The sequence below is a fragment of the Helianthus annuus genome, chromosome 11 (assembly GCF_002127325.2).
Source record: "Helianthus annuus cultivar XRQ/B chromosome 11, HanXRQr2.0-SUNRISE, whole genome shotgun sequence".
In the NCBI taxonomy this organism is placed as follows: Eukaryota; Viridiplantae; Streptophyta; class Magnoliopsida; order Asterales; family Asteraceae; genus Helianthus; species Helianthus annuus.
Window position 1 is genome coordinate 167,168,217 of NC_035443.2, and position 25,448 is coordinate 167,193,664.

Below are 25,448 nucleotides of genomic sequence, written 5' to 3' on the forward strand. Positions count from 1 at the left end.
GTATTTTCTAGGCATTTCTTAAAGCACATCATACTCGGTTCTCGTTCTCACCAAGTGTGCTTCTCGTATTTTTGTATTCTCGATTCGTATTGCACTCGGTACTCGTTCTCACCAAGAGTGCTTCTCGTATTTTTACCACTTGTAAAAATTATAATATTTGTAACATGTATTTCACCCCCGAGAGTTATAAAACCAAAAACAGTTAAAGAAAAGGGGGAGCATGAACTCACAACTTTGCGTTCCTGCGTCGTAAACTTCACCGGATTTGCTTAGCTAGCGTCGTGACCTAAACGTGTTTTATTAACGTTAGTCACTAGACTTGTGTCGCACAAGTACAAGTCACTATCTTTTGTGTACGTATTCTTGTGTTAAAAGAAGTTATATTTTTAAATAAGTGACTTACTTATATTATTTTCTTAAAAAATAAATATAAGTATTCTGTATTTTGCACTTTGCACCCGAATCATGTATTTTGTCTAAGTACGTTGTATGTGTATTTTGTATTTTCACTTCTTAAGAGTACTTAGCGTATTTTCAAGTCCTAATACACTATTATGTATAATACATACTACACACACTTAGCACAAAATTTTGGTGATCAAATAATATATATTTTTCCTTAGATAACATACTTATATCCTTTCAGTCTTAATACACAAAACTGGGCTGTCTTCGGACATCTTAATAAAATAGTTAACTCATTCGAAAAATTCCCAAATTTTTATAAAATGTCTCTTATGTTCCAAAAATTATTGTGTAAAAATATCGGGGTCCAGTTCATTACCAATATTTTATAAGAATTTATTTTCCGGACTGCAATCAGATTTGTCTCTTTCTGATTGCAGTTTACGAAATAATTCATTAAAAATTCATCGTGAGTCTGATTTACGAAAGAGAGTATTACAAATACATCAGTGGTCAACTTTGGTATAAATTTCGTGATCAGACTCCACACAGAATACAAGTTATGACAGAAAATAGGACACACATTTTCAGCAGCAAAAATGCAGCTCTAGCTGCTGTTACGAAAATACACTTTAAAAATAGTAAACGAAGTCCAAAAATTATGATTCCGGTGCCATTAGAACCGTATTTCATAATACATGAACCTAGACTTCAGAAAATACATTTTTCGTTTTATTAAAGCATGTTGTTTTTAGTGTAGAGGTTACTAAAACGCTCACATACGATCATCATTTGTCCTAATAACAATTTGTATCCTAACATATATTATTTACAGCAGATCATTGTTTATATACCCAGATTTATCATGTTTTATCATCACTCATCTTGTTTCTCCATCTTCAAGTTTATGTTACAAGACCTTTGCACATGATCTTTTAGTGTTCACAAGTTTTCATCATGATTTGACTATTAACCACTACAAACAACATGTAAATGCAAGGATCTAAGTGCTTACCACTAGCACAAGGCTAGGGGAGTTCGAGTGTAGAAAAGTGGTGGATAAAAGAAAACGAGAGAGGTCATTCCACTTCCGAGAGCTCCAAGCTTCCTAACTTAGTTCCTTTCACCTCTAGATCACCATGGAATGCATGAAGATGGTTGAAAATGGAGGTGATGTGGTGGCGTGGGGTGTTGAGGCCGTAGCCATGGAGGAGAGAAGAGGGAGGTGTTGGTGTTGGAGTGATGAAGATGATAAGTGTATTATTTTTATTGTTTTTATAAAAGTCTAGTAGCATATGGCATATTTGTTAAGCATATTCCTAGCATATCTTAATAAAATATAGTAAATGAATATTGTGTGGGGCCCTCGTCTTGTAACCGGTTGGGGGGGGGGGTGTTGTAACACCCCGAAAATATTAATGTTACATTTTAAACTAAATATCAGTAGTGAGTTAAGAAAAAAGACTAGGAAAGATAACCTAGTTAGTAAGAAATCTTAACATAATATGATAAAGTATAATTAAATGCCCTTTTCTATGGCTCATGTATAATTGTGGGACCAAACTTGTCAAATCTGGAACTTCAATTATTACTAGTAAAATAACACATCAAACACACACCTAAGTGTGTTTGATCGACCAGAACGCAGGCAACAAAGGGGATTTACCCTCAAACCCTAATATTCACAAAATCCATCAATTGAAGGTTCGAATCAAGTCCAAATTGAAATCTGAACATAGATTTGTGATCACCTTGACTAAGGAATAGTAAGGTATGCAAAATTTCATGATTCGGTTCTACCTTAAATTTTAGATAAATTCATGAGGTTCAAATCTGAGCATGCATGATAGTTGTTTTATTGAAATAGTGTATAGGGATGAACCTTAGTCGAGTGCTTGTTGAAATTTGGCCTAATTCTCGTAAAGTTCATAATCACCATTAGAGGTGATATGTGGGTTTTTGTAGAAAAGTGTGAGACATTAGGATTATGATGTATCCTAGAGTAATTCAAGTTCTATGAACAAGGTTCAGAAATTATTGATGTGAAAATTTAGTGAAATTGCCTAAATTGATGTTTATCATGGCTAGATGATGAATGTTAAACTTAGTTACAAATTGTAAGAAATCATGCACACAAGATGCTTGATAAAATGCCTAAAAGACATTAATCGACACAAATGTGGTGTTGGTAAAGTAACAAGCTTAGTCATGAACCGAATGGTTCTAATGAAAATTGGCTTGTGTGTTTTAGGCAATACGAGTGAGGCGTCGGGAAGTCAAGCCGGTGCGGACGCTCGTCTAAAGGGAAAGCTCTAAGGTACGTGGTTAACGCTACTATAATATTGATGATTTAGTTTTCATTTTAATGGTTTACTAGTTTGAACAAATTAGAGTCGTGTTGGTTTGGTTGTCTAAAATGAGGGACTTCATAATGGCAACCCAAAACGAGCTAAAAGTGGTGGGTACAAACCGGGTAACGGAAGTACCTCATCCGTAGGCCATAAACCCGTGTGTCGGGTAATGGGAAGAATATTATTAATATGCAAACCGGTAATGGGAGCGTGTGTGTTGAAGCAAGGGATCCAAAACGGGTCATACTTGTTGCAAAGAAATGTCCCGTACTGCGCTTTGATGACTTAAAAGTGCAAAAATTGGTATAAACGGGTCAAAACAGCAAAACAGGAGAATATGCAGAAGCTACCGTAAATTACGGTAGCCACCGTAATTTACGGTAGAGGGTGAATCGTTACGGTGGTTCTCTACTGATTTACGGCAGAACCATAAATGCCCAGTGCCCACCGTAAATTACAATGACCACCGTAATTTACGGTGGAGCCCAACCAAAATTGTCAAGTTTTGTATAATTACATAGTTCGAATCCGTTTTAAGCGTACTTTTAATTATGTGAAATCTAAAGAATTCTAATATTATTATTTTGTTAATTTTTCATCTTCCAAGTAAGTCAACCAATCGGATGATGATCAAGGAAAGGCTTACGAACCGAACACATTCAAGAAGTAGTTCCGAAAATTTTGTCTTAGATGATCATTAGTAATAGTTTTGTAATAGAAGGAATACTTATGTATCCTTTTAGTGTTGTGGTGGTATTCAGAGCTAAGGTTAAGGAGAATTGTGTTCGGTTCAAGGCTTGATCAACATCCGGTAAGAATTTATTTAAAGCAAAAAAAAATTAATTTAAAAAGATTAAAAGGGTAACGATTTATAGTGTATGGGAGGAGTATAGTAATATACTCGAACCCGGGAAGTACACTTAGTATAAACGAGTAAGGCAAAGTTATACACTTGGCCGAATAATGAGTATGAAGTCTCATATAAAGGCATGAGAGTGATGGAACAAGATTATTTATCGAATTATTTCAATATTTCAGTAAGAAGATGTCGGGAGGTGCTAGTGACAACGTCCTATCCCTCACTACCGACGAGTTGAAAGAGAAGATTGCCGAGGAAGTCGGAAGGGCAATCGAAGTTAGCCTACCAAGATTTATGGAGAGGATGCAAAACACCCTACTTTCGACTATGGAGGAAAGGATTAGTGAATTAAGAGAAGACCTTACCAATGATAGAGGCAAGGCTAAAGAAAAGAAGGGTTGTTCTTACAACAAGTTTATGGCATGTAAACCTCCGATTTTCAATGGAGAGGTGGATCCAATTGCTTGTCAAAGGTGGATAAGCGACATCGAGGGTGTTTTTGAACGAATGCATTGTGATGAAAGTGATTTCGTGGCTTATGGAACTGGCCAACTTAGAGGCCAAGCCAAGGATTGGTGGGACAATCTCAGAAACGAAAGGGGTGTTGAAGCAATAAGGGCAATGACTTGGGAAGATTTCAAAGCACCATTCCTCAAACATCATAGCCCCAAGGCAGTGGTAAATAAGATAAAGGAGGAGTTTATGCAATTGAGACAAAAAGGTGTAACCGTCGATAAAATTACGGGGATGTTCATGGATAAGCTCAAGTTTTGTGATGACTTGGTCAAAACTGAAGAACATAAAATTTATTATTATCACACCATGCTTAGGGCTGAATATAGGGAGTTTATGACCTCCTCACATTATGAAAGCCTCGCCGATATAATCAATGCGGCGCGGGAACGCGAGATTGAACTAAAAAGGCAAATTGAAAGAGGTGAGAGGAGGGCCTTGGATGAAAACCCGAGTCCCACAAAGAAGCCAAAGGTAGCTGAATCTTCGAAGAAGGGAAGTGCGAAAGGAGGATCTCCGAGTTGCAAAACATGTTGACGCACTCATAAGGGCGAATGCTACTTCAAGAACAAACCTTGTGTGGCATGTGGCAAGATAGGGCATGGGATTGCAAATTGCCCAGACAAAGTAACGGTGTGCTATAAATGTTACCAACCGGGTCATAAAAAGTCAGAATGTCCGGAATTGGTGGGAAAGAAAGAGAGTGCTGACTCTAGGAATGAAACCCCAAAGGCTAAGGCAAGGTCGTTCCAAATCACTGCTGCTGAAGCAAAGATGGAACCCGACGTGGTTACAGGTATATTTACTGTAAATTCGATCCTTGCACGTGTTTTATTTGATACCGGTGCGAATAAGTCTTTTGTTTCACATAGATTTATTCAAAACCCCATGTTTACATTAACGAAATTACCTATGCCAATGGAAGTAGAAGTAGGTAATAATAAAAGTTTTCTTGTCTGTGATGTATGTCGGAAATGCAAATTGAATATCGATGACGAGGAATACTCCATTGATTTAATACCCATGTCCATGGGTGAATTTCAAGTAGTCGTCGGAATGGATTGGCTATCCCGCTACCATGCTAAGGTGATATGCTTACGTAAGGAGATACACCTAACGTCTCCGAGCGGAAGGCGTGTCATCATCTATGGGGAGAAGGCTTGTAATCCCATGATATGCTCGATGGTAGAAGCCCGTAAGTTTATACTACACGGGTGTAAGGCATATTTAACTTAGGTACGTGACATCGAAAAAGAAACGCCAAGGATTGAAGACGTACCTGTGGTGCGTGAATTTAAAGATGTCTTTCCCGAAGATCTTCCGGGAATGCCACCAGAGCGCGAAATAGAGTTCGGGATTGAACTGACCCCGGGTGCTAAACCGGTTGCTAAGGCACCGTATAGATTGGCACCGTCGGAACTGCAAGAATTAATGTCTCAGTTACAAGAGTTACTTGAAAAAGGATTTATCCGGCCTAGCGTATCTCCTTGGGGAGCTCCAGTACTATTTGTAAAGAAGAAGGATGGGAGCATGCGGATGTGTATTGATTACCGAGAGTTAAACAAACTCACGATAAAGAATCGATACCCGCTCCCGAGAATCGACGACTTATTCGATCAATTACAAGGCGCTAGCTGGTTTTCAAAAATCGATTTGAGACCGGGTTACCACCAACTAAGGGTAAAGGAAAATGATGTACCAAAAACGGCATTCCGAACACGATACGGACATTTCGAATTTCTCGTGATGTCTTTCAGATTAACGAATGCGCCCGCGGCTTTCATGGACCTCATGAACCGGGTTTGCAAACCGATGCTCGATAGATCGGTGATTGTTTTTATAGACGACATCCTCGTTTATTCAAGAAACGAGGCGGAGCACACTAACCATTTACGAGAAGTATTGGAAGTGTTAAGGCGAGAGAGATTATATGCTAAATTCTCAAAATGCGCCTTCTGGTTACGAGAGGTGCAATTCCTAGGGCACGTCATAAGTGCCGAGGGAATATTGGTGGATCCGTCGAAAGTGGAGGCGGTGTCAAAGTGGAGCCCTCCAAAGAATCCATCCGAAATTAGAAGTTTCTTGGGGTTGGCAGGTTACTATCGGAGATTCATTCAGGATTTCTCCAAAATCGCAGCGCCATTGACCAAATTGACCCGCAAGAATGAGAAGTTCGTCTGGGGAAGCAATCAAGAAAAGGCATTTCAGACATTAAAAGAAAAGTTAACCTGTGCACCGGTGTTGACCTTACCGGATGGTACGGAGGATATGGTAGTGTATTCGGACACATCACACCTAGGCCTTGGGTGCGTGCTAATGCAAAGGGGAAGGGTGATCGCATACGCCTCTAGGCAACTTAAGCCGCATGAAACCAAGTACCCGACTCATGATCTTGAGCTGGCGGTCGTGGTCTTTGCCTTGAAAATCTGGAGGCATTACTTGTATGGTGTGAAAAGTACTATTTTCACTGACCATAAGAGTTTGAAGTACTTCTTCGATCAGAAGGAGTTAAACATGAGGCAGAGACGTTGGTTAGAAGTGGTGAAAGACTACGACTGCGAGATCCACTATCACCCCGGAAAGGCTATGTGGTGGCGGATGCCCTTAGCCGAAAGGACGAATGCGCCCCAATTCGAGTACGGTCTATGCAGTTGATAGTAACTTCAGGTTTGCTTGAGCGAATCCGAGAAGCCCAAACCGAAGCGGTAAAGGAAGAAAATTGGAAGAAAGAACGTATAAAAGGGATGGTAAAAGACCTTACGGAAAGAAGTAATGGGATGAAATACCGGAATGATAGGATTTGGGTCCCAAACACATGTGGTGTTAAGAGTCTCTTGCTTGACGAGGCTCATAAGTCTCGCTATTCAATCCATCCCGGAGCGACTAAGATGTATAGAGATTTGAAGCAAAACTACTGGTGGCAGGGGATGAAAAGGGATGTGGCTAAATATGTAGAGAAGTGTTTGATTTGTTTACAAGTCAAAGCGGAGCATCAGAAACCATACGGTAAGTTGCAACCATTAGACATTCCAGTTTGGAAGTGGGAACAAATTACAATGGACCTGCGAACCAAACTGCCCAGAACTAGCCGTGGTTTTGATGCCATTTGGGTAATTGTGGATAGACTAACCAAAAGTGCCCATTTCATCCCTATCCGAGAAACTTATACGTCAGAGAATATGTCGGAAGTGTACACTAATGAGATAATAGCACGCCACGAAGTGCCGGTATCCATCGTGTCCGATAGGGATACCCGGTTCACTTCAAAATTTTGGTGCGATTTCCAAAAGCAAATGGGAACTAAATTGTTCATTAGCACCGCGTACCATCCTCAAACGGATGGTCAGAGTGAAAGAACAATACAAACATTGGGAGATATGTTACGGACGTGCATAATTGACTTCGGGGGTAGTTGGGATGTTTATCTACCGTTAGTCGAATTTTCATATAATAAGAGTTACCACACAAGCATCGGTATGGCCCCGTATGAAATGCTATACGGAAGGAAGTGTTGAACTCCGGTATGTTGGGGTGAGGTTGGTCCGCGTGAACTTGCACATAAGGATATAGTCGGACTCACGAATCAAAAGATCGACATAGTCCGAGCTCACCTGAGGGCGGCTCAAAATCGACAGAAGGCGTATGCGGACAAACGAAGAAGACCAATTGAGTTCCAAGTTGGTGATAAGGTGATGTTGAAGGTATCACCGTGGAAAGGAATAATCCGGTTTAGAAAAAGGGGAAAGTTAAGCCCAAGGTTTATCGGGCCCTTCAGAATCATCGAGCGGGTCGGTAGGGTGGCTTACCGTCTCGAATTGCCCGCATAGTTGAGTGGGATACATAGCACGTTCCATGTATCACATCTCCGGAAATGTCTAGCTGACGAAACCGCGTATATTCACTATGACGACATCGAGGTGGATAATAGTCTCAACTACGCGGTGAGACCAATTGCAATTCTAGACCGTAAGGTGAAAAGCTTAAGGAACAAGATGGTCTATCAAGTAAAGGTAAAATGGGAACACCGAAAAGGATCAGACACCACTTGGGAGTCTGAAGAGGAAATGAAACGACCACACCCTACACTTTTCAGTACGTATATGAAACTTTTGTTATATACATAAACAGGTTTCGGGGACGAAACCCTCTTTAAGGAGGGTGGACTTGTAACACCCCGAAAATATTAATGTTACATTTTAAACTAAATATCAGTAGTAAGTTAAGATAAAAGACTAGGAAAGATAACCTAGTTAGTAAGAAATCTTAACATAATATGATAAAGTATAATTAAATGCCCTTTTCTATGGCTCATGTATAATTGAGGGACCAAACTTGTCAAATCTGGAACTTCAATTATTACTAGTAAAATAACACATCAAACACACACCTAAGTGTGTTTGATCGACCAGAACGCAGGCAACAAAGGGGATTTCCCCTCAAACCCTAATATTCACAAAATCCATCAATTGAAGGTTCGAATCAAGTCCAAATTGGAATCTGAACATAGATTTGTGATCACCTTGACTACGGAATAGTAAGGTATGCAAAATTTCATGATTCGGTTCTACCTTAAATTTTAGATAAATTCATGAGGTTCAAATCTGAGCATGCATGATAGTTGTTTTGATTGAAATAGTGTATAGGGATGAACCTTAGTCGAGTGCTTGTTGAAATTTGGCCTAATTCTCGTAAAGTTCATAATCAACATTAGAGGTGATATGTGGGTTTTTGTAGAAAAGTGTGAGACATTAGGATTATGATGTATCCTAGAGTAATTCAAGTTCTATGAACAAGGTTCAGAAATTATTGATGTGAAAATTTAGTGAAATTGCCTAAATTGATGTTTATCTTGGCTAGATGATGAATGTTAAACTTAGTTACAAATTGTAAGAAATCATGCACACAAGATGCTTGATAAAATGCCTAAAAGACATTAATCGACACAAATGTGGTGTTGGTAAAGTAACAAGCTTAGTCATGAACCGAATGGTTCTAATGAAAATTGGCTTGTGTGTTTTAGGCAATACGAGTGAGGCGTCGGGAAGTCAAGCCGGTGCGGACGCTCGTCTAAAGTGAAAGCTCTAAGGTACGTGGTTAACGCTACTATAATATTGATGATTTAGTTTTCATTTTAATGGTTTACTAGTTTGAACAAATTAGAGTCGTGTTGGTTTGGTTGTCTAAAATGAGGGACTTCATAATGGCAACCCAAAACGATCTAAAAGTGGTGGGTACAAACCGGGTAACGGAAGTACCTCATCCGTAGGACATAAACCCGTGTGTCGGGTAATGTGAAGAATATTATTAATACGCAAACCGGTAATGGGAGCGTGTGTGTTGAAGCAAGGAATCCGAAACGGGTCATACTTGTTGCAAAGAAATGTCCCGTACTGCGCTTTGATGACTTAAAAGTGCAAAAATTGGTATAAACGGGTCAAAACAGCAAAACAGGAGAATATGCAGAAGTTACCGTAAATTACGGTAGCCACCGTAATTTACGGTAGAGGGTGAATCGTTACGGTGGTTCTCTACTGATTTACGGCAGAACCATAAATGCCCAGCGCCCACCGTAAATTACGGTGACCACAGTAATTTACGGTGGAGCCCAGCCAAAATTGTCAAGTTTTGTATAATTACATAGTTCGAATCCGTTTTAAGCGTACTTTTAATTATGTGAAATCTAAAGAATTCTAATATTATTATTTTGTTAATTTTCCAGCTTCCAAGTAAGTCAACCAAGCGGATGATGATCAAGGAAAGGCTTACGAACCGAACACATTCAAGAAGTAGTTCCGAAAATTTTGTCTTAGATGATCATTAGTAATAGGTTTTGTAATAGAAGGAATACTTATGTATCCTTTTAGTGTTGTGGTGGTTTTAAAACACTTATGTGCTAAACTAGAATTAATGTTAATATTTGTCCTTTAATGAATTATGAATTCTCTTATTTAGTCGGTAAAAACAAAATATATATATATATATATATATATATATATATATTGTGTATTATAAATTAGAGTCTTACAGGTGTAGTGCTAGTTGGGTTTCAATTACTAGTTACTAATCTAGTTACCTTCCAAGTGTTAAAAATTAGTGTTAAGTGTGTTATGTTATATAAGATGTGTTAGGGTGTTCGGGGACCCTAACTAGCTTAGAAAAATAAAAACAATGCTTCTAGAAATATTTTAGTGTTCCGGGTAACGCTCGGTTGTTCAGTTAAATACCGGTCCGTTAAAGTGCTAAATTGCACCGTTTAGTGTCTTTCAAGTATTCTTTTGTAGCACTTTCAATCCCGACACTTGGGAAGTATTCTGGATGATAAATCATAATTTTTGCATGATATTTATGTATTTAAAAGCTGGGTTGTGCTGAATTTTATAAAATTCGGCACTTAAAGTGCGTTTCAGGTGCTTTTTAGTGCGTATTTTAGCTTCCGAAATGTATATATAGTAACCCTCGCATATACTCTTGGGTTTTAATGTATTTTCGTCGTTGGACCTACACCTAGGCCCTAATTCTAATGTCTGACTGCTTTCTGCAGTTCTGCTGACACAGTGTGTCTTACCGGTGAGTTTACTAATTTATGACGCAACGCTCTCACTTATGCAATAAGCAATATTTTGTAGTATAAAGCGTGCATGAACTTCACTTGCATGGAATTCAGAAACTTATTTGTCTTGTAAACTAGATTATGTGCGTTCATTAAAGCACAGATCACTGTTCATTTAGTGTACGGAATGTACGGAAAAGTGACGGTTGTCACACTCTCATTCAGCTTGGATCTCACGATTGAATTAACCTGACTCTTTATCTTCAGGTCCAAGATCGAAACCTGGCTAAACCTGCACATTCTTAACCTAGAAGTAAGATTTAACAATTTAAGTATAAACGTATGCACCAACATTCTGAAATAATCAGATGACTCCCTCTCATGAGCTCTGATACCACTTGTAGGATCGCGATCTGACCCGAATGAGTCGTTCAGAGGAGTTTTACTTCGTTTCAGGTGCGGAATAACAAGAAACGAAGGTAGAAACAGGTGATTCTTCACTATAACTGCTTATTGTATTGATTGGAACACAATTACATGCAGTTCTTCACACCGGCAGCACCTCGGTATGGAATCGTACAACTGATATCTGATTTCGCCCAAGTGACACTATATATAGTGTCTGAGATTTCGCTCCAAGGACCACATGTCCACATGAGCGAAATCAATCACGTCCACAAAAGCGAAATCTCCTATCTATTTGACCCTATGAGAGAAATCATGACCTAAAACACCTACACTTTCCTATTTTCTCGTAAATCATGCCCTAATCTATACAATACAATGTAAGACTCGATACAAGACGAAGTCGACAGATGTAGTGCACCAACAGCCTAAAAATTTCTTTCTTTATTAACTGTTTGACATACTTGAAGGTTCATTTATAAAGTGTCGAACGCTTTCTTGTAAAGAATTACAACATTCATTCTTAATTAAAGTATCAAAGGTAATATTTAAATATAAACTACGTGACCACCCTTCTCGTACAATCCTTGCTCTTTGACTCGATCTATACTCACTTGTCCTTGATAGTGATAGAGAAATCTGTGCAATTCATGCAGTCATCATATACAACTAACCCATTAGTAATGGATAACATCATACAAAATTAAATACATATATTTAAAGACCGTATAGCATTCTAACTACTTAATTCTATTTCGTTTGATTATCCTCTCGAATTCACTTGCTCCAAATTCGACATCAATTCCTCAGGAGCCCAATGTTCTCATACCTGCATTACATTTCTTTCTCAACGGAACACGATTAGTAATACAATATCTCAATATAATGAAAATTCTCATCTTCGCATAAACACGTATCGTTGGTGTACATACAATCAACTACAACACGTGTATACAATTTCCTAAAACAATTGCATGCAAACCAGTCCCATTCATATATCATACATATACGTTTACGTTACTTACGTCCACTATGATCACATATCTACAACACACGTACAAGTCTCGATTGACTTATTTACATCTGATTATCATATTTATTCATACATACATCTATCCACCTAAAACATTCCTATGAACAAGTTCTATCCCTTCATACCTATAACATTCCTATGAACAAGTTCTATCCCTTCTATCCCTTCATACCTATAACATTCCTATGAACAAGTTCTATCCCTTCATGTGTGTAATACATACTAACGCATTGATCAATAATGTTCAAATCACACATGTGAAAATATATATATCTCGCACATACATGCTCACATTCATTATTCTTTTCCTAATCGTACTCGCATACTAGTTCTATTCTTTACTCGCACCTCGATGCGTGATCGAAAACCAATGTTTCACATGTCTAACGAAGCTTAAGAAGCTTCTCGGGAACCTTACGGATAATCGAGTCGAAACATCGAACTTCCACCTTAAATCCGTCGTGAGCTACGGCCACCAGCCGTAACTTACGGCTGCCACTTGCTGGTTAATCGTGTTTCAGTCCCAAACCCCGCCGTAACTTACGGCCCTCAGCCATAAGTTACATCAACCACATGTTGATTTCTTCCGTTTGCTTGGCCGTAAGTTACGGCCAATCCACCGTAACTTACGACGGGTTCTTCAATCCCATTTCTCTTCCTTTTCAACTTTCACAAAACAGTCGTTAGGCCCCCGAACTTTATTCTAATACTTAACCCCAAGATCAAACCAACTACCACATCACGCCATGTTACTTTCTATGTTTTGACCCGTTTGATCTCACCAAGAATTTCCATTACGTTTGATTTATAAACAACCTACTACAACATTTCTTACCGCATTTACTTACATTTCATACCCATTCCTACATGACTCCCAACATTCATACAAACAAACTTCATTTATATATTAAGAAGTGAGTTTCGGAATTCACTTACCTTAGCGTTCATATTCGTGATTGCTTTCTCGCTTCCTCTTAACCCATTTGCCATCCGTGCTTGCACCATCTTGACATGATGCTTATCCTTACATGTCACCACATTCACATTCATGTTAGCATACAAGATTTACATATCACCAAACATGTCTAGTCCATATCTCGCATTTGACTTTCAATAGCCAATTCTAACAAGCGAAAGGCATAGATTTAAAAATGCCTCATTCCAATTTACGCGCTTGAACATACTATCAAATATAACATATAACGATATAGCATGTACCTAATGATTTCCTTAACATAACATTTGTGACAAAATGCCTTACTATGCTATTTATGCACAATTGACTTTCAGAAAGTCAACTGTCTATCATATGGATTATTAACTTAATTTCATACATCCACATCATTTTTGTAGATTATATTACGGACATCATATACATTTCATACTCATGTAATAAGACATACATGCAACCACAAGATCACATACACACACACACACAATATAACCAATCCCTTCCGTACTAGTCATCTCATAATTCTGCAACTACCGACATCATTCAAGATTAACTAAATTGACATTATCCTTGTTGTAGGAAATCCACATACCATATAATGACACCACTTTCACCCCTTGATCTCAACTACACAATCAACTAAGTGTATAAGGTGTACCATATCTTCAGGAACAGAGTACAATCTCCTAATGCACGCTCCTACCACATCGTACTAACTATCAATTTTCCACATGAATTCTATCAAGAACACACCTTTCATGTTAGTTTGCTAAGACATACATCATTATCACCTTCTATACTTGTTTAACCACAACTATACAATTTTCACATAATGTTGTCGTTTAGACATTTCATCAAACACCTTGTGTGTGTACTACTCTCTAAGCATAATGTACAACCTATTCATGCTTGATTTCCTAACTCATGCCATCAACATCCATTTTCTTACTAAAAAAAACAAGTATCAATCATACATATTCACCAATCATAATAAAATCTCTAGTTCTTCCAACTCATTTATATTAAACCATAAACCATCAAAAGCCCCAAGTTCTTGAACATGGGTTCTTTTATTAAAACTCCTAATTGAGATGATTAAATAATTATTAGCACTAAACTAAGTGCATCTCAACTCAAATTCAACCATCCCATTCTTTCAATTCACCCAATTAAGGGAAATTCCTCAAAACCCACCAAGAACTTCACTCAAAAGATTCAAGAGGTGATTTGGGTACTTACTTGATGCTTAAGAGATGATGAATACTTCAAAACTCATAGATTATTCATGCAAAAATTTGAATTCCTTCTCTTCTCCTTCTCCTTTGATTCATACAAGAACATACACACACTATGTGTGTGTATCGACATAAGCTTTTGCCCAAGAATGGGCTTTTTCCTTTTTCTCTATCTTTTAATTAAAAGGCTTTCAATTTGACCTCTTTTATCCCCTATACTTTTGTTTGTTACTTTTATTTAGCCACAAGAATTCATCCCTAGTTATTGAACTTATAAGTTAACTAACTTACGTAACTTAATTACCTCAAAGAACCTAGTTAATTCATTTCATGTCGGATCATATGGAAACATATAGCAAATATAAATATCCAAGTTTTGGGGCATTACATTATATATTACATGACTTATTTTATTGCTATGTGTAGTCATGTATGTCTTGTATCTGTTATGATATCCTTCTATATTACGTGACTTATTATAGTTATGTGTAGTCACGTATGTCTTGTATCTGTTATAATTTGTCTTATATGTTTATATGCGCCCAATTATGTCCCGATCATGTATCAGGCATACTTCTGATTATATTCAGTATCTGGTTCCGGTTATATTTGTTTTGACTCAGTATTTGTTTTTAGAACTGTTTTGTTTCGAGTATCGATTCACATGTTTTCAAAACTCATGTTATCTAAATTATTTTATTTATTAAATGTATATTTTCAAAGTTAGAAATATAGCTCTTCTGTTTAAATAATGATTTGTTACGAAATTAGAGTTAACATTAGATTTTTATTTACATCTAAATGTTTATTTATAATATAGTAATTTTGATAATTTTCTTGTTTCAAAGGAAGTAGACTTTTTAAATAATATTATATTATTAGTAAAGCTATTTGAGAAAAGGGAAAATTGGTTTAGATGTGATGGTCAATGTTTAGTATAAGATGATGCTTTTGGGATTGGGATTTCTATATAATAATGACCATTAACTTGATTTAAATTTGAGGGATTACTAAATGATGTCTAGGAGAAAATTGTTTATAAAATAATAATTGATCTTTATTGTTGTTGTTGTTGACGGTGTATCAGTCTCTGTGCCAATTTAGGTATTGGGTTGCCAAGTGAGGCTAGCTCATTTGGTAGAGGCTCTTGCCTCTTAGTGGGAGGTCGTAGGTTCAATACTAAGATGGGTTACTTATTTGTAAATATAGGAGTTTGGGTAACATTAGCCATTCAAAAAATAATTTAGGTATTGGGTTCACTATTGGTCTAGCCTTCGTCTGACTTCTGTTTGTATCATTTTCATATTAGTTTTCAGATCAGTTCCCATATCAGTTTCACTATTAGTCTCGTGTTTACATTTGTTTACAGTATCTATACCAGTACCTGTCTTAGTTCAGAATATTTGTCGGTTCAGTACAAGTGTGGGTATATTGGTTTAGTTTCAAATGTAGTTTCAATGTCAATCTCAATTCAGTTTCCGTTTCGTTCTCTTTTGTTCGTCTTTACATGTATGATTGATTTCTCCGTTACTGAGCAACTTTTTGGCTCAGCCGTAGTTTTCATTTTGTGTTTGTCTTATTTGTTTGACATGTAATTTGGGAAACATGGGAATAAGTGAGGAGTGTCTTGAAGATCAAGTTTTGTTTCCTTTCAGTAATGTAAGAACATGTAATTAGGATTCTTTTGATTAAATTGTTGGTTTGGTTTTGGATTTAATATCTGTAATAGTGACACGTCATGCCTTCCAGGTTGGGGTGTTACATTGATCCACCCCAAATTTAAGGAATAACATACTATAATACCCAAATTTAAGGACTACTTATACATCAACCTCCTCCATTGTGTGCCATTTCACTTGACTCAACTCATATACCATGTGTGTACATGGTGTTATGTGTAGAGGTTCTTGTGTGTGGGTTCGTGTGGATTCATGTGTGACATTCATTAGATCTAGCTATAAGCCTATAACCCATATGATAAAAGGGCATATAATAGGATGGATGCTGTGAGTTTAAATATATTATTATTATAATATTTAATCTTGTAGCCATTATAACCATTTATATTATATAGATCAAAATATATTAATAACCTATTAATAATTAGTTGGTAATTGTTGATGGACCATATTACCCTTATTAACTAATTGGGTTTCCTCTTGGGTGTATATATAAGGAGATTATTAGAGAGTTTAAGGGTTACACAAGTTAAAACAATTTCACAATCCTCATAACATCATATTCTCGGCTCTCTCTCCTAACCGATTCCTTCCCTTGTATCGGTTCATCACCATCATAACTTTACACCTTAAGGAGGAACCAGATCATCCTGACGAGTATGTCGAACTCAATGGCTGCATCTCTAACTGGATTCTCTGCTGGCCTGTCTGCTGTAACAGGTATGTTATTCATGTTTTCCATAATATTAAACAGAACTGATCAACAGGTGGTATCAGAGCATATGTTGATAAATCAGTTCTGTTTTCATATCCATTATTCTGGGATCAAAATCTGGAAAACAGAATTTTTGAAAGTCTAATAAAATCAAGGCTGTTTTCGGTTTTAGTTTTGCCGAAATCGCTGTTTTGGAGAAAGGGTGGTTAATCATGTCACTCGAAATCACTATGGGTAAATTAAAATCCGAAATCTATTAATAGAAGTCTTAAAATTCAGGTTTCGGATCCCATAGTTATGTTTTAATTTTCTAGGGTTCATCATATGTTCTAAGGAAAAACTCGAAAATTCCTTAAGTTTTGGAATATAATTTGGATTAGTGGATGTTTTTACTGTTTTGATCCGAATTTTATCTATTAAAATTTTCGGAAACTCTTAAAAGATAATCAGTTATAATTTTCGAAATCTTTGATAATTTTAGATTAACAATAAAACAGGAAACACTATCCCACAATCCCTAAAATTTCGAGTTTTCAGTTATTTTCACAAAACAGCTGTTAACAGTGGATTCGAGACCATCAGACTACGACCCAAGTTCATCAGATCTCGACTCGAGACCACAAAGTCTCGACTCGAAATCATAAAGGTCCTCAAAGGTTTACAACTCGAGACAAAGGTCTCGACTCGAGACCATATGGTCACAACTCGAGACCATAAGGTTGCGACTCGAGACCATAAGGCTACAACTCGAGACCGTGGTTGCGACTCGAGACCTCATAACTGACTCGAGATCTCACAAAATACAGTAGTCAAGACCATGGTTCCGACTCGAGACAAAATTTCCGACTCGAGATCTCATAATTCAGTCGAGACCTCACTCGAAACCTCATTACCTTAGGCTATTTGATGTGAACTAAATTTCAGCTCGGGGCTCCGCCCCGAACCCCGTGCGGGGGCACGCTGTCCCCATGCACTCCCTAGTGAACTCACCACGGAGTTCGATCCGCGCTAACAGGTGGTTTGCTATTAAATACTTGGTTTTGTTAACACTTAATTAACTAATCATGTGACAACCCGAACTTTCAAGGTCCGTAATGTTCTATCTTACGATCTTTATTTCTCGCTATCTTTCTCTTAGGTGTTGAAGCGTGCCACTCAGCGATAACTCTGTTAAGTTAAAGTTGAATGAATCGGTTAATTAGCGTATTGACATCTTGGGCCGCACATGTAGTGGGCTGCACATTCACCATATTTACACTCTAGAATAGCCCAAATATAGTATTAGCAACAGTATTAGCAATCGACCCACTTAATTGAAATTGATTTGTATATATATTTGTATATCATGGCAGCCCCTTTAGCACATTAAATCACGGCAGCACTTTAACACCTTCGAAATATGTAATTGGTGACCATGTATTTATTCACTTAGGCCTAAGCCCATTAGCCAGCCGGCCAATGTAGAAAACAACCGACTTATTTGTTCACTTATAATATATTACCCTTATGATCTCTTAATCTCAAACAACCAACTCATAAGTCCTACCATTCCATACGTACGTGCGGCAACAGAACCCCCCCCCCCCTTTACGTAATAACATCCTGTTATCAAAAACTTCTGGTTAGTGAATCCATACTATGCTTATTACTATTTGATTGTTCTTTTAAGTGTTGACGTACATGATTGTTTTTTGATTAAGGGCTAATAAATCAATGATACATGTTAATTATAGTGCTGGTAAATACCATGAATTGCATGAGTGAATTTGTTGGTTGGTTGTTGTATATGATCGATGGTTGATAGATTAATTAATTATATGTTGTTTAATGGTCAATAGCAATATTTTATGATAGGAAGATTGTGAGTGGGCACCTGACTTAATAAGAAGAATTGATGAATCGAATTGCTGGAATTGTTTAATCTATATGTGATATGTTGTTTAAAACCAAAATTATGAGTTAGGGATAGTCACACAAAATTGGGTTGTTAATCAGGCCCACATGTAATCGGACAAAAGTATTTGGCCGCCTCACTTAAAGACGGGGCCGCATAAGGGGACGGGAACAGTGGGTTTATTGGTGCTGCATGAATAGTTAGATATATATTGATATGAATGGGTTGTGTATTCAGTTTTATGCGGACTATAGGATTTGAAATTGTAAATAAACATGGCATGGCATGTGATATCAAATAACAATGGCTCATGATTGGACCACTTCCAGAATGGGCCGCATATGATTCAGTGAACAATTAGACAAATGGGGATTTGGGTAATGTACTGAACATGGGTTGTGAAATAGAAGTTTTACAAACTAATTAGGGGCTTTGGGGATCACAGTGGTCGAACTAACTAAAATGGGCCACTAACCTGTTTAGATTGCGCGCGGTGTAAGTAATGAAATGATATATTAATTGATATGAGATTCCATGATGATAACCGACAGACATGTTGCATGGTAAACTGTTATGTTTCATAGGACATGTGTGATTCTTGTATGTCACTACGTATACGTGATGAAAGCTATGAATACGTGAATTACTGTTATGACACGTGTAACGATGAGTGTAAGTGCGTGTACGATCCGTGTTTATTGCATGTGTGGTTAATTATATGTAGAACTGATTCTTAATGGTAACCATATTAGGACTTGATTGACCAACTGTGAACGTAAATGAATTTCTAATTTACCGAGCAAATCTCAGGTGAGTTCACTGCTCTTTTTCCAAGCATGCATCCCGGGGAGGGATAACGGGTAATGTTCCGGGGAGGAATGCTAGTTTATTAGGATGTTTGTTATTATTACTCAGTTTCTATCATATAAGACCCCTTACATCTACCAACAGTTGCCGGGGAGGCAACGAGGTTATTAGTTGATAGCTCTATTAGGTTTGGCACCCTCACACCGTACCGGGGAGGACGGGCGTGAACTAATTTCCTGTCACACCCCGATCTCCACGTGTCACCGGTGGGCCCGGTGTGGGGTACGTGACGTGGTTGGCGTCGTCATAGACAAACAACACAACATAATAATGCACAGCGGAAGCAGAATAGATACATTTCAACTTTAATTTAAATGTAATAATAAATATCACAAGTAGTTGAAACGGATCCACAGGCGGATCAAATAAAAATAAGATATGTTGTTCAACAGTTTATTTGTCGTCCGAGCTTGCGAGACTATAGTGGACGCTCTTAGGAAACAGCCAGCCTAGTTCGTATAGTACCTACACTTAACCTTTTGGGAAAATACGTCAGTTTACACTGGTAAATACAAATCAACTGACTCATTTTGAAAATGATTGAAAATTTATTTAAATGCACAAGGCATAAATATTTTTATTAACTTAGGATAATTATGCAATATAAACTTGTGAACGAATTACATGCTACTCGTACATTTAGTGGCCCGGGATCTGCTGTCCGGGCTAAAGATTAAATGACACACCACATTAAAGAGTTATACACGACGGGTGTACGCCTACACCCCGTGCTCTGGTCGTGGCCATCTCGTAAGATAATGCCAAGGATATCCGGGACACGGTCAATAACCCCCCAAAGCCTAAAGTAAAACAAGACTGTTTAAACGAGTCGAACAAACTTTTCCAACTGGACACCCAAGGGTGCAGGATTTGTGCGCTCGATCAAGCGGTATTCTATATACCGTACCCCAAGCCCGTATAGGGAAAATAAGTCAAAATGTATTTACCTGAGTAAGTATGAATCACAATTGGTAAGTGTAGATAGCTTTTACTGGGCCTCCTATTCTGGAACAAAGGTTTATATTAACCTATTAGATTCCTAACGGGTCTTTTATTTAAGCCTAAGCTTTGACCGGTTAGTTTTAAGGACGATACGGTTCAAGCGCATGATTAAGCGAAAGACCGGATAGAATGTGATTTAGACCCGACAAGTTTGAATACTTGTCTAATATGGGTATACCAAATACATTCTGGATTTTGAGATAAAAATGATAACGTTTGACCCATTTTGGTCAATTTATGCAAACTAGTTACATAAACCGAACCGAACGCTAAAACGGCGTTACGGGTAGCCAAAAGAGTCAAATTCAAGTTCCCTGAGATAATATGCTTTAAATATGATATAATATCAGTAAGTTATGTTCTATTATGCCCCGAATAATTTTAAACTCAATTTATGCCTTGGAAGGGCATTTTGGTCATTTAAAAGATTATAAAAGAGCTAAATTGGAAATCTGAGTTACGGGTCTGATTTATACAGTAAATATACTTCATTTAACATATTATAACAGTAGGGTATGACCCGTATACAAAACTTATCATTTAAAATCAAACTATGCACCGTAGGGGTACTTTAGTAATTTCACAAGGGCTAAAAATGCCAAAACTGGAAATCTGAGTTCAAACATTTATACTTACTGTTATTATATGAAAATATACTAAATACATCAGTAGGTATGAATCTTATATGTTTAATATGAGTATAACGCTTACTATGCGCTAAAAACGCTAAAAATGCGATTTAGGGCCGTTTCCGGGTTTTCAAAAGAAAGCTGAGATTTTTATATTTCCAGAATACTTAAAATAATTTATTTAACAAATAAAATCAGTAGAAAAAGGTTTGGGGTCAAAAGAATGTATAAAACTCATTTTACGGCTTAAATGGTCAAAACCGGCATTAACCGAATCGACTTAGCGACGTATGATCCGTTCAGCCAAAAATCAAATAAAAATCATCAAAAATCCCCAAATATTATATAACATCAGTGGGTAAAAAGTTTTGTATCAAAACGTGGCCTGAAATAGGTTATACGCTAAATGCGCCGTTTATTAAACATAAGGATATAGTTTTACGCTATCGGCCATAACTCAAAATCTGGACCACCAACTGGTCTCAAATTTTCGGTGCAAGTTTATATATTAGAAATAAAGATTTCTACTCTTTCACTTTTCCAAAAATTACGTTTTATATCAAAAAGGGCAAAATAGTCAACTTTTAAGCATAATCGGAAACATGCATATGAATCGGCTAAGTATAGACTCAAGATGTAAAAATTCCAGAGAGTTATACTAAAATATAAATGGTCAAAAATAAGCTCCAATACAGATCTCAAACATGCATGCACGGATCCGAATCGATAGTCTACGAAAAAGTCGTTTTACAAGACTTTCGGTTCCGATTCGTATTTATACTAAAGATTTTCGAGTTGATTATGATAAAACACATTCTTATATTCATTATATGTTATTTATGATGATCAAACTGATTGCATGTCATCCACATTACCATTTAAGCTATATTTCGCAAAAACGATTTCTGTTGACTTTTTAAGAATAACTTTGACTCGACAAATAGCATGCTTAGAGTGGGAATCAGAGAATACCCTTTTGAGGGTTTGTTTCCCGCATAAATACCAACTTATAAGTGGTTTCAATTTGAGAAATGACAGAGCCAAACTCGTTTAATCGAAAAGTCAAACTATATGAACAATGGTTTGACTTTTAACTAATAATCAAAGCAAGAACGAATTATAGAATGATATTAAGGCTTCCAAAGGTCCTAATGAAGCTTAGTTAACACCTAGAGGCTGCCTTGTCGTTCAGAAATGCTCCAGAAGTTGCCTTGTGAGTTCTTGCAAGATGAGAGAGTTCTTGTTTACAAAACAAGTGCCTCAAAATGTGAAGGATTGGTCTAATTTATGGTGAATTCAGAAGTTGCAGGAGCATCACAAGTGTCCCAACATGCAAGGCCATTGATTGGTGAGTTTTAGAGGTGCTCCCAGCTGGTTCCCACTCGAAATTCGGACTCAACAGCCCTGTTCGCGAAAATGCTGCACCTGGGCGCGGGTCGCGGCCCGCATCAGCCTGCCCAGGCGGGCCGCCTGGCTCCTGCAGCTGTCAAACTTCGTTAAATATTGACAGCTTTGGTCCCTGTCCTTGCACGCGATGTTTTGGCTACTTATCTTGACTCGTAAACCCCCAAACGTGGTTTTTAAGAACCTTGGGACATTTACCAACATGGTAATGTTCTCGGATAACTTTGCGCTCAACCGAAAAGCCATGAAATTCGACGTTGACGCTTTTAACCCCTCAAGTACGGTTTTGGCCATAACTTTCTCATACGTTAACGAAACTTCACGAAATTTTTACCACACATTCTAGTGAGTATATTTTAGCATTACAAAGCTTCGGGTCTGCCAAAAGTTCACTCAGAGGTATAAATTCAACATGTTGACACTTTTAGCCCCTATAGTTTGTAATTCCTCACTTTTGTGCAATTTCCACGTCGTATGTTCCATGATCCATCCGTTTAAGGTTATAAACATTATGTAGGGTTATCATAGAGTCTATTTATCCATTGTTGACACTTTGGACCCTTACGTTCCATAGTTTTCACTGTTTGTCAACTTTAGTCCCTCTAAAGTTTGTTTTCACATACCGGAACCTTATGACACGTGTCAATACATTATTGGACAAAATTTTTCGAGGTGTTACATTTCCTTAAAGCGTGACCAATGTTTTGATAGAGATATTGGGGTTGGGCAAACACATCTTGTAGCCATTTCGGTAATCGAGTTACTAGCAACATCAAATCAAATTGATAAACTGTTTAAACATGTATCTGGTAAACTAAACTCGGTAACAAAACTTTGAACTCGCCAGCGTCGTCTGACACACTTGTTTGCATGCTTGTAGGTCGTTAGCTGTTTTCCATTGGAACTTGCTGTCTGGAGTAGCTGGACAGGTCATGGGTCGACTGGAGGAATTTATGCTATTGATTTCTTGATACTATATATTGGTTTTTAAACTATTTAACTTCGTTTAATTTTGCTTCCGTTGAACACTTTGGTTTTCACTTAAACTTGTTGATAGTATTTTTATTAATAACCGAGAACTTTATTTTGAAACATGTATGGGTTCATTTCAATTGGTGGCTCTTTGTTGGGACGTCACACACCTAGCAGGGACATTCCCTAGGTGGTATTTTGGGGGTGTGACAGTTTGGTATCAGAGCCACTGGTTATAGTGAACTTGGTTTTAAAAAGGTTTTTATAAAACCAAACTATAACCGAATCACTACGAAAATCGACCATGACACTCAGCTCCAGATTGCAAGGTTCGTCTTCTGTTATTTTATGCATTACTAGTATAACAGTCGCACACTCACAACCTACATGAAAACGACATGCTAGATTTGATAGTGTAACACTACTTTTCGGCTTTTGTGAATCATGATCCTGTAGTACCCACTTCTTGGCTATTTTAATGCGCGGGAAACTATTAGCGCAAGTTAAGAGGCACTGAGATGAGCGTGCAAATTGCCTTATTATTATGGGTGCACACATAATAATAATGTGGGGTGCATGTAAGTCCCAGGGAGGCTTAACGAAAGTGAGAAGGATTCTGCCCTATTATGTGTAAACTTGATAGTTTAGATTTTAACGTGATACTTGACTTTTACCTCATTTCGACCCTTAAGACTGTTCCCTTCTCTTATATAAAACCATGAGTGGACGTGGAGGAGGCCGAGGTGGTGGACGTGGCCACATTGCTATGACGCAGGCCGAATTAACCAACTTGATCAACACTCGTGTAGCTGAAGCCTTAGCGGCTTACCAGGCTGGTACGATATGTGCCAATTACTTTCTATCCTTGCATCATATACTCGAATCTTACTTGTGCGTTGTACGTTCTTTCGTTTTAGGTCAACCTGCGAATCAAAACAATCAACCTGGTCCACCTGCTTATACGTTCAAGATGTTCATAGATTGTAAGCCACAAACTTTCAGTGGGACTGAAGGGGCTGTAGGACTCCTGCGATGGTTTGAGAAGGCAGAAGCGGTATTTACGATGTGTAATTGTCCTGCTGGGGACAGAGTGAAGTATGCTACGGGCACACTCGAGGATGGTGCCCTGACATGGTGGAATACCCAGGTTGTTAGGATCTGAGTTTGGATTGATTGTGATTTGTGTTTGAATTTAGATGAACAATGAAAAAGTAGTGCAGCAGAAATTTAAATGGAAGCAAACTTTTCACAATCAAACAGAAGAAATGCTTTCAATCATACATTTTCAACACAGAATCAAATGATTAAATTTATTTCAAACTTTGATTACAATGCATGTATGATTCGCAAACTCCCCCTCAGCCTGAGCTCAGTATTTGTTCGTGCAGGAAGAAGATGGTGAAAGAGCTAAACAGAACAGTACCGAGCACTGTTCTATTTATAGGCACTAGCAAACTACTGAGCATCTAAGCTGACGTCACCATGAAAGTGACATCTAACCTCCTAACAAACTCTAACAACTGACCTATACAAACACTGCTTAAGCTAACTACTGATATTACATTGTATTACATAAACAAATAAAACAGCTGCTGCATCCTTCCACTGCTGTGAACCCAGCAGTACTTGTCATGATCAGCAGTGCTTGAGCCAAGGCAGTAGATTGAGCAGCAGAGCTTTAATTCTTCAACAGTCCTTGACTTTGCTCAGCAGTTGTAGGTCAGCAGTTTGTATGATCAGTAGATAGGGGGTCAGCAGATGTTGAAACCACTTTCAAGGGGAGAGACTTGCATGCAAACATCTGCTTATCTGGATCCACTACTCTGATCCAGTTTTGGCTTTCATTATATGTTCCTTTGGCAAGGTTCAATCCCAACAATCTCTCCCTGGAACAGATAATGCCAAAACTCTCCATTATTTGTAGATCTTTATTGCCTTATCAGCAGTTCCCTTATTTTCCCTTTGAGTTGTAATTCAAAGGTT

The 25,448-nt window shown here is 37.7% G+C and overlaps 1 protein-coding gene across 1 annotated transcript; it reads left to right on the forward strand.

Annotated features, from left to right (window-relative positions):
* Positions 1–3,801: 3,801 nt before the first annotated feature.
* On the forward strand, positions 3,802–9,204 carry LOC110888718. The gene is made up of 4 exons (XM_022136229.1): positions 3,802–4,602; positions 4,723–4,924; positions 6,631–7,134; positions 9,149–9,204. The coding sequence occupies exons 1-4, from the start codon at positions 3,802–3,804 to the stop codon at positions 9,202–9,204; spliced, it is 1,563 nt and encodes a 520-aa protein (XP_021991921.1).
* The last annotated feature ends 16,244 nt before the right edge of the window (positions 9,205–25,448 follow it).

Excerpts from the sequence above, each read along its gene's own strand:
- LOC110888718 (XM_022136229.1), top strand. The coding sequence starts at position 3,802 with ATGTCGGGAGGTGCTAGTGACAACGTCCTATCCCTCACTACCGACGAG. Across the intron at positions 4,603-4,722 it reads GTCCCACAAAGAAGCCAAAG|ATAGGGCATGGGATTGCAAA; the intron begins GTAGCTGAATCT and ends GCATGTGGCAAG. Across the intron at positions 7,135-9,148 it reads GGAGCATCAGAAACCATACG|GCAATACGAGTGAGGCGTCG; the intron begins GTAAGTTGCAAC and ends TGTGTGTTTTAG.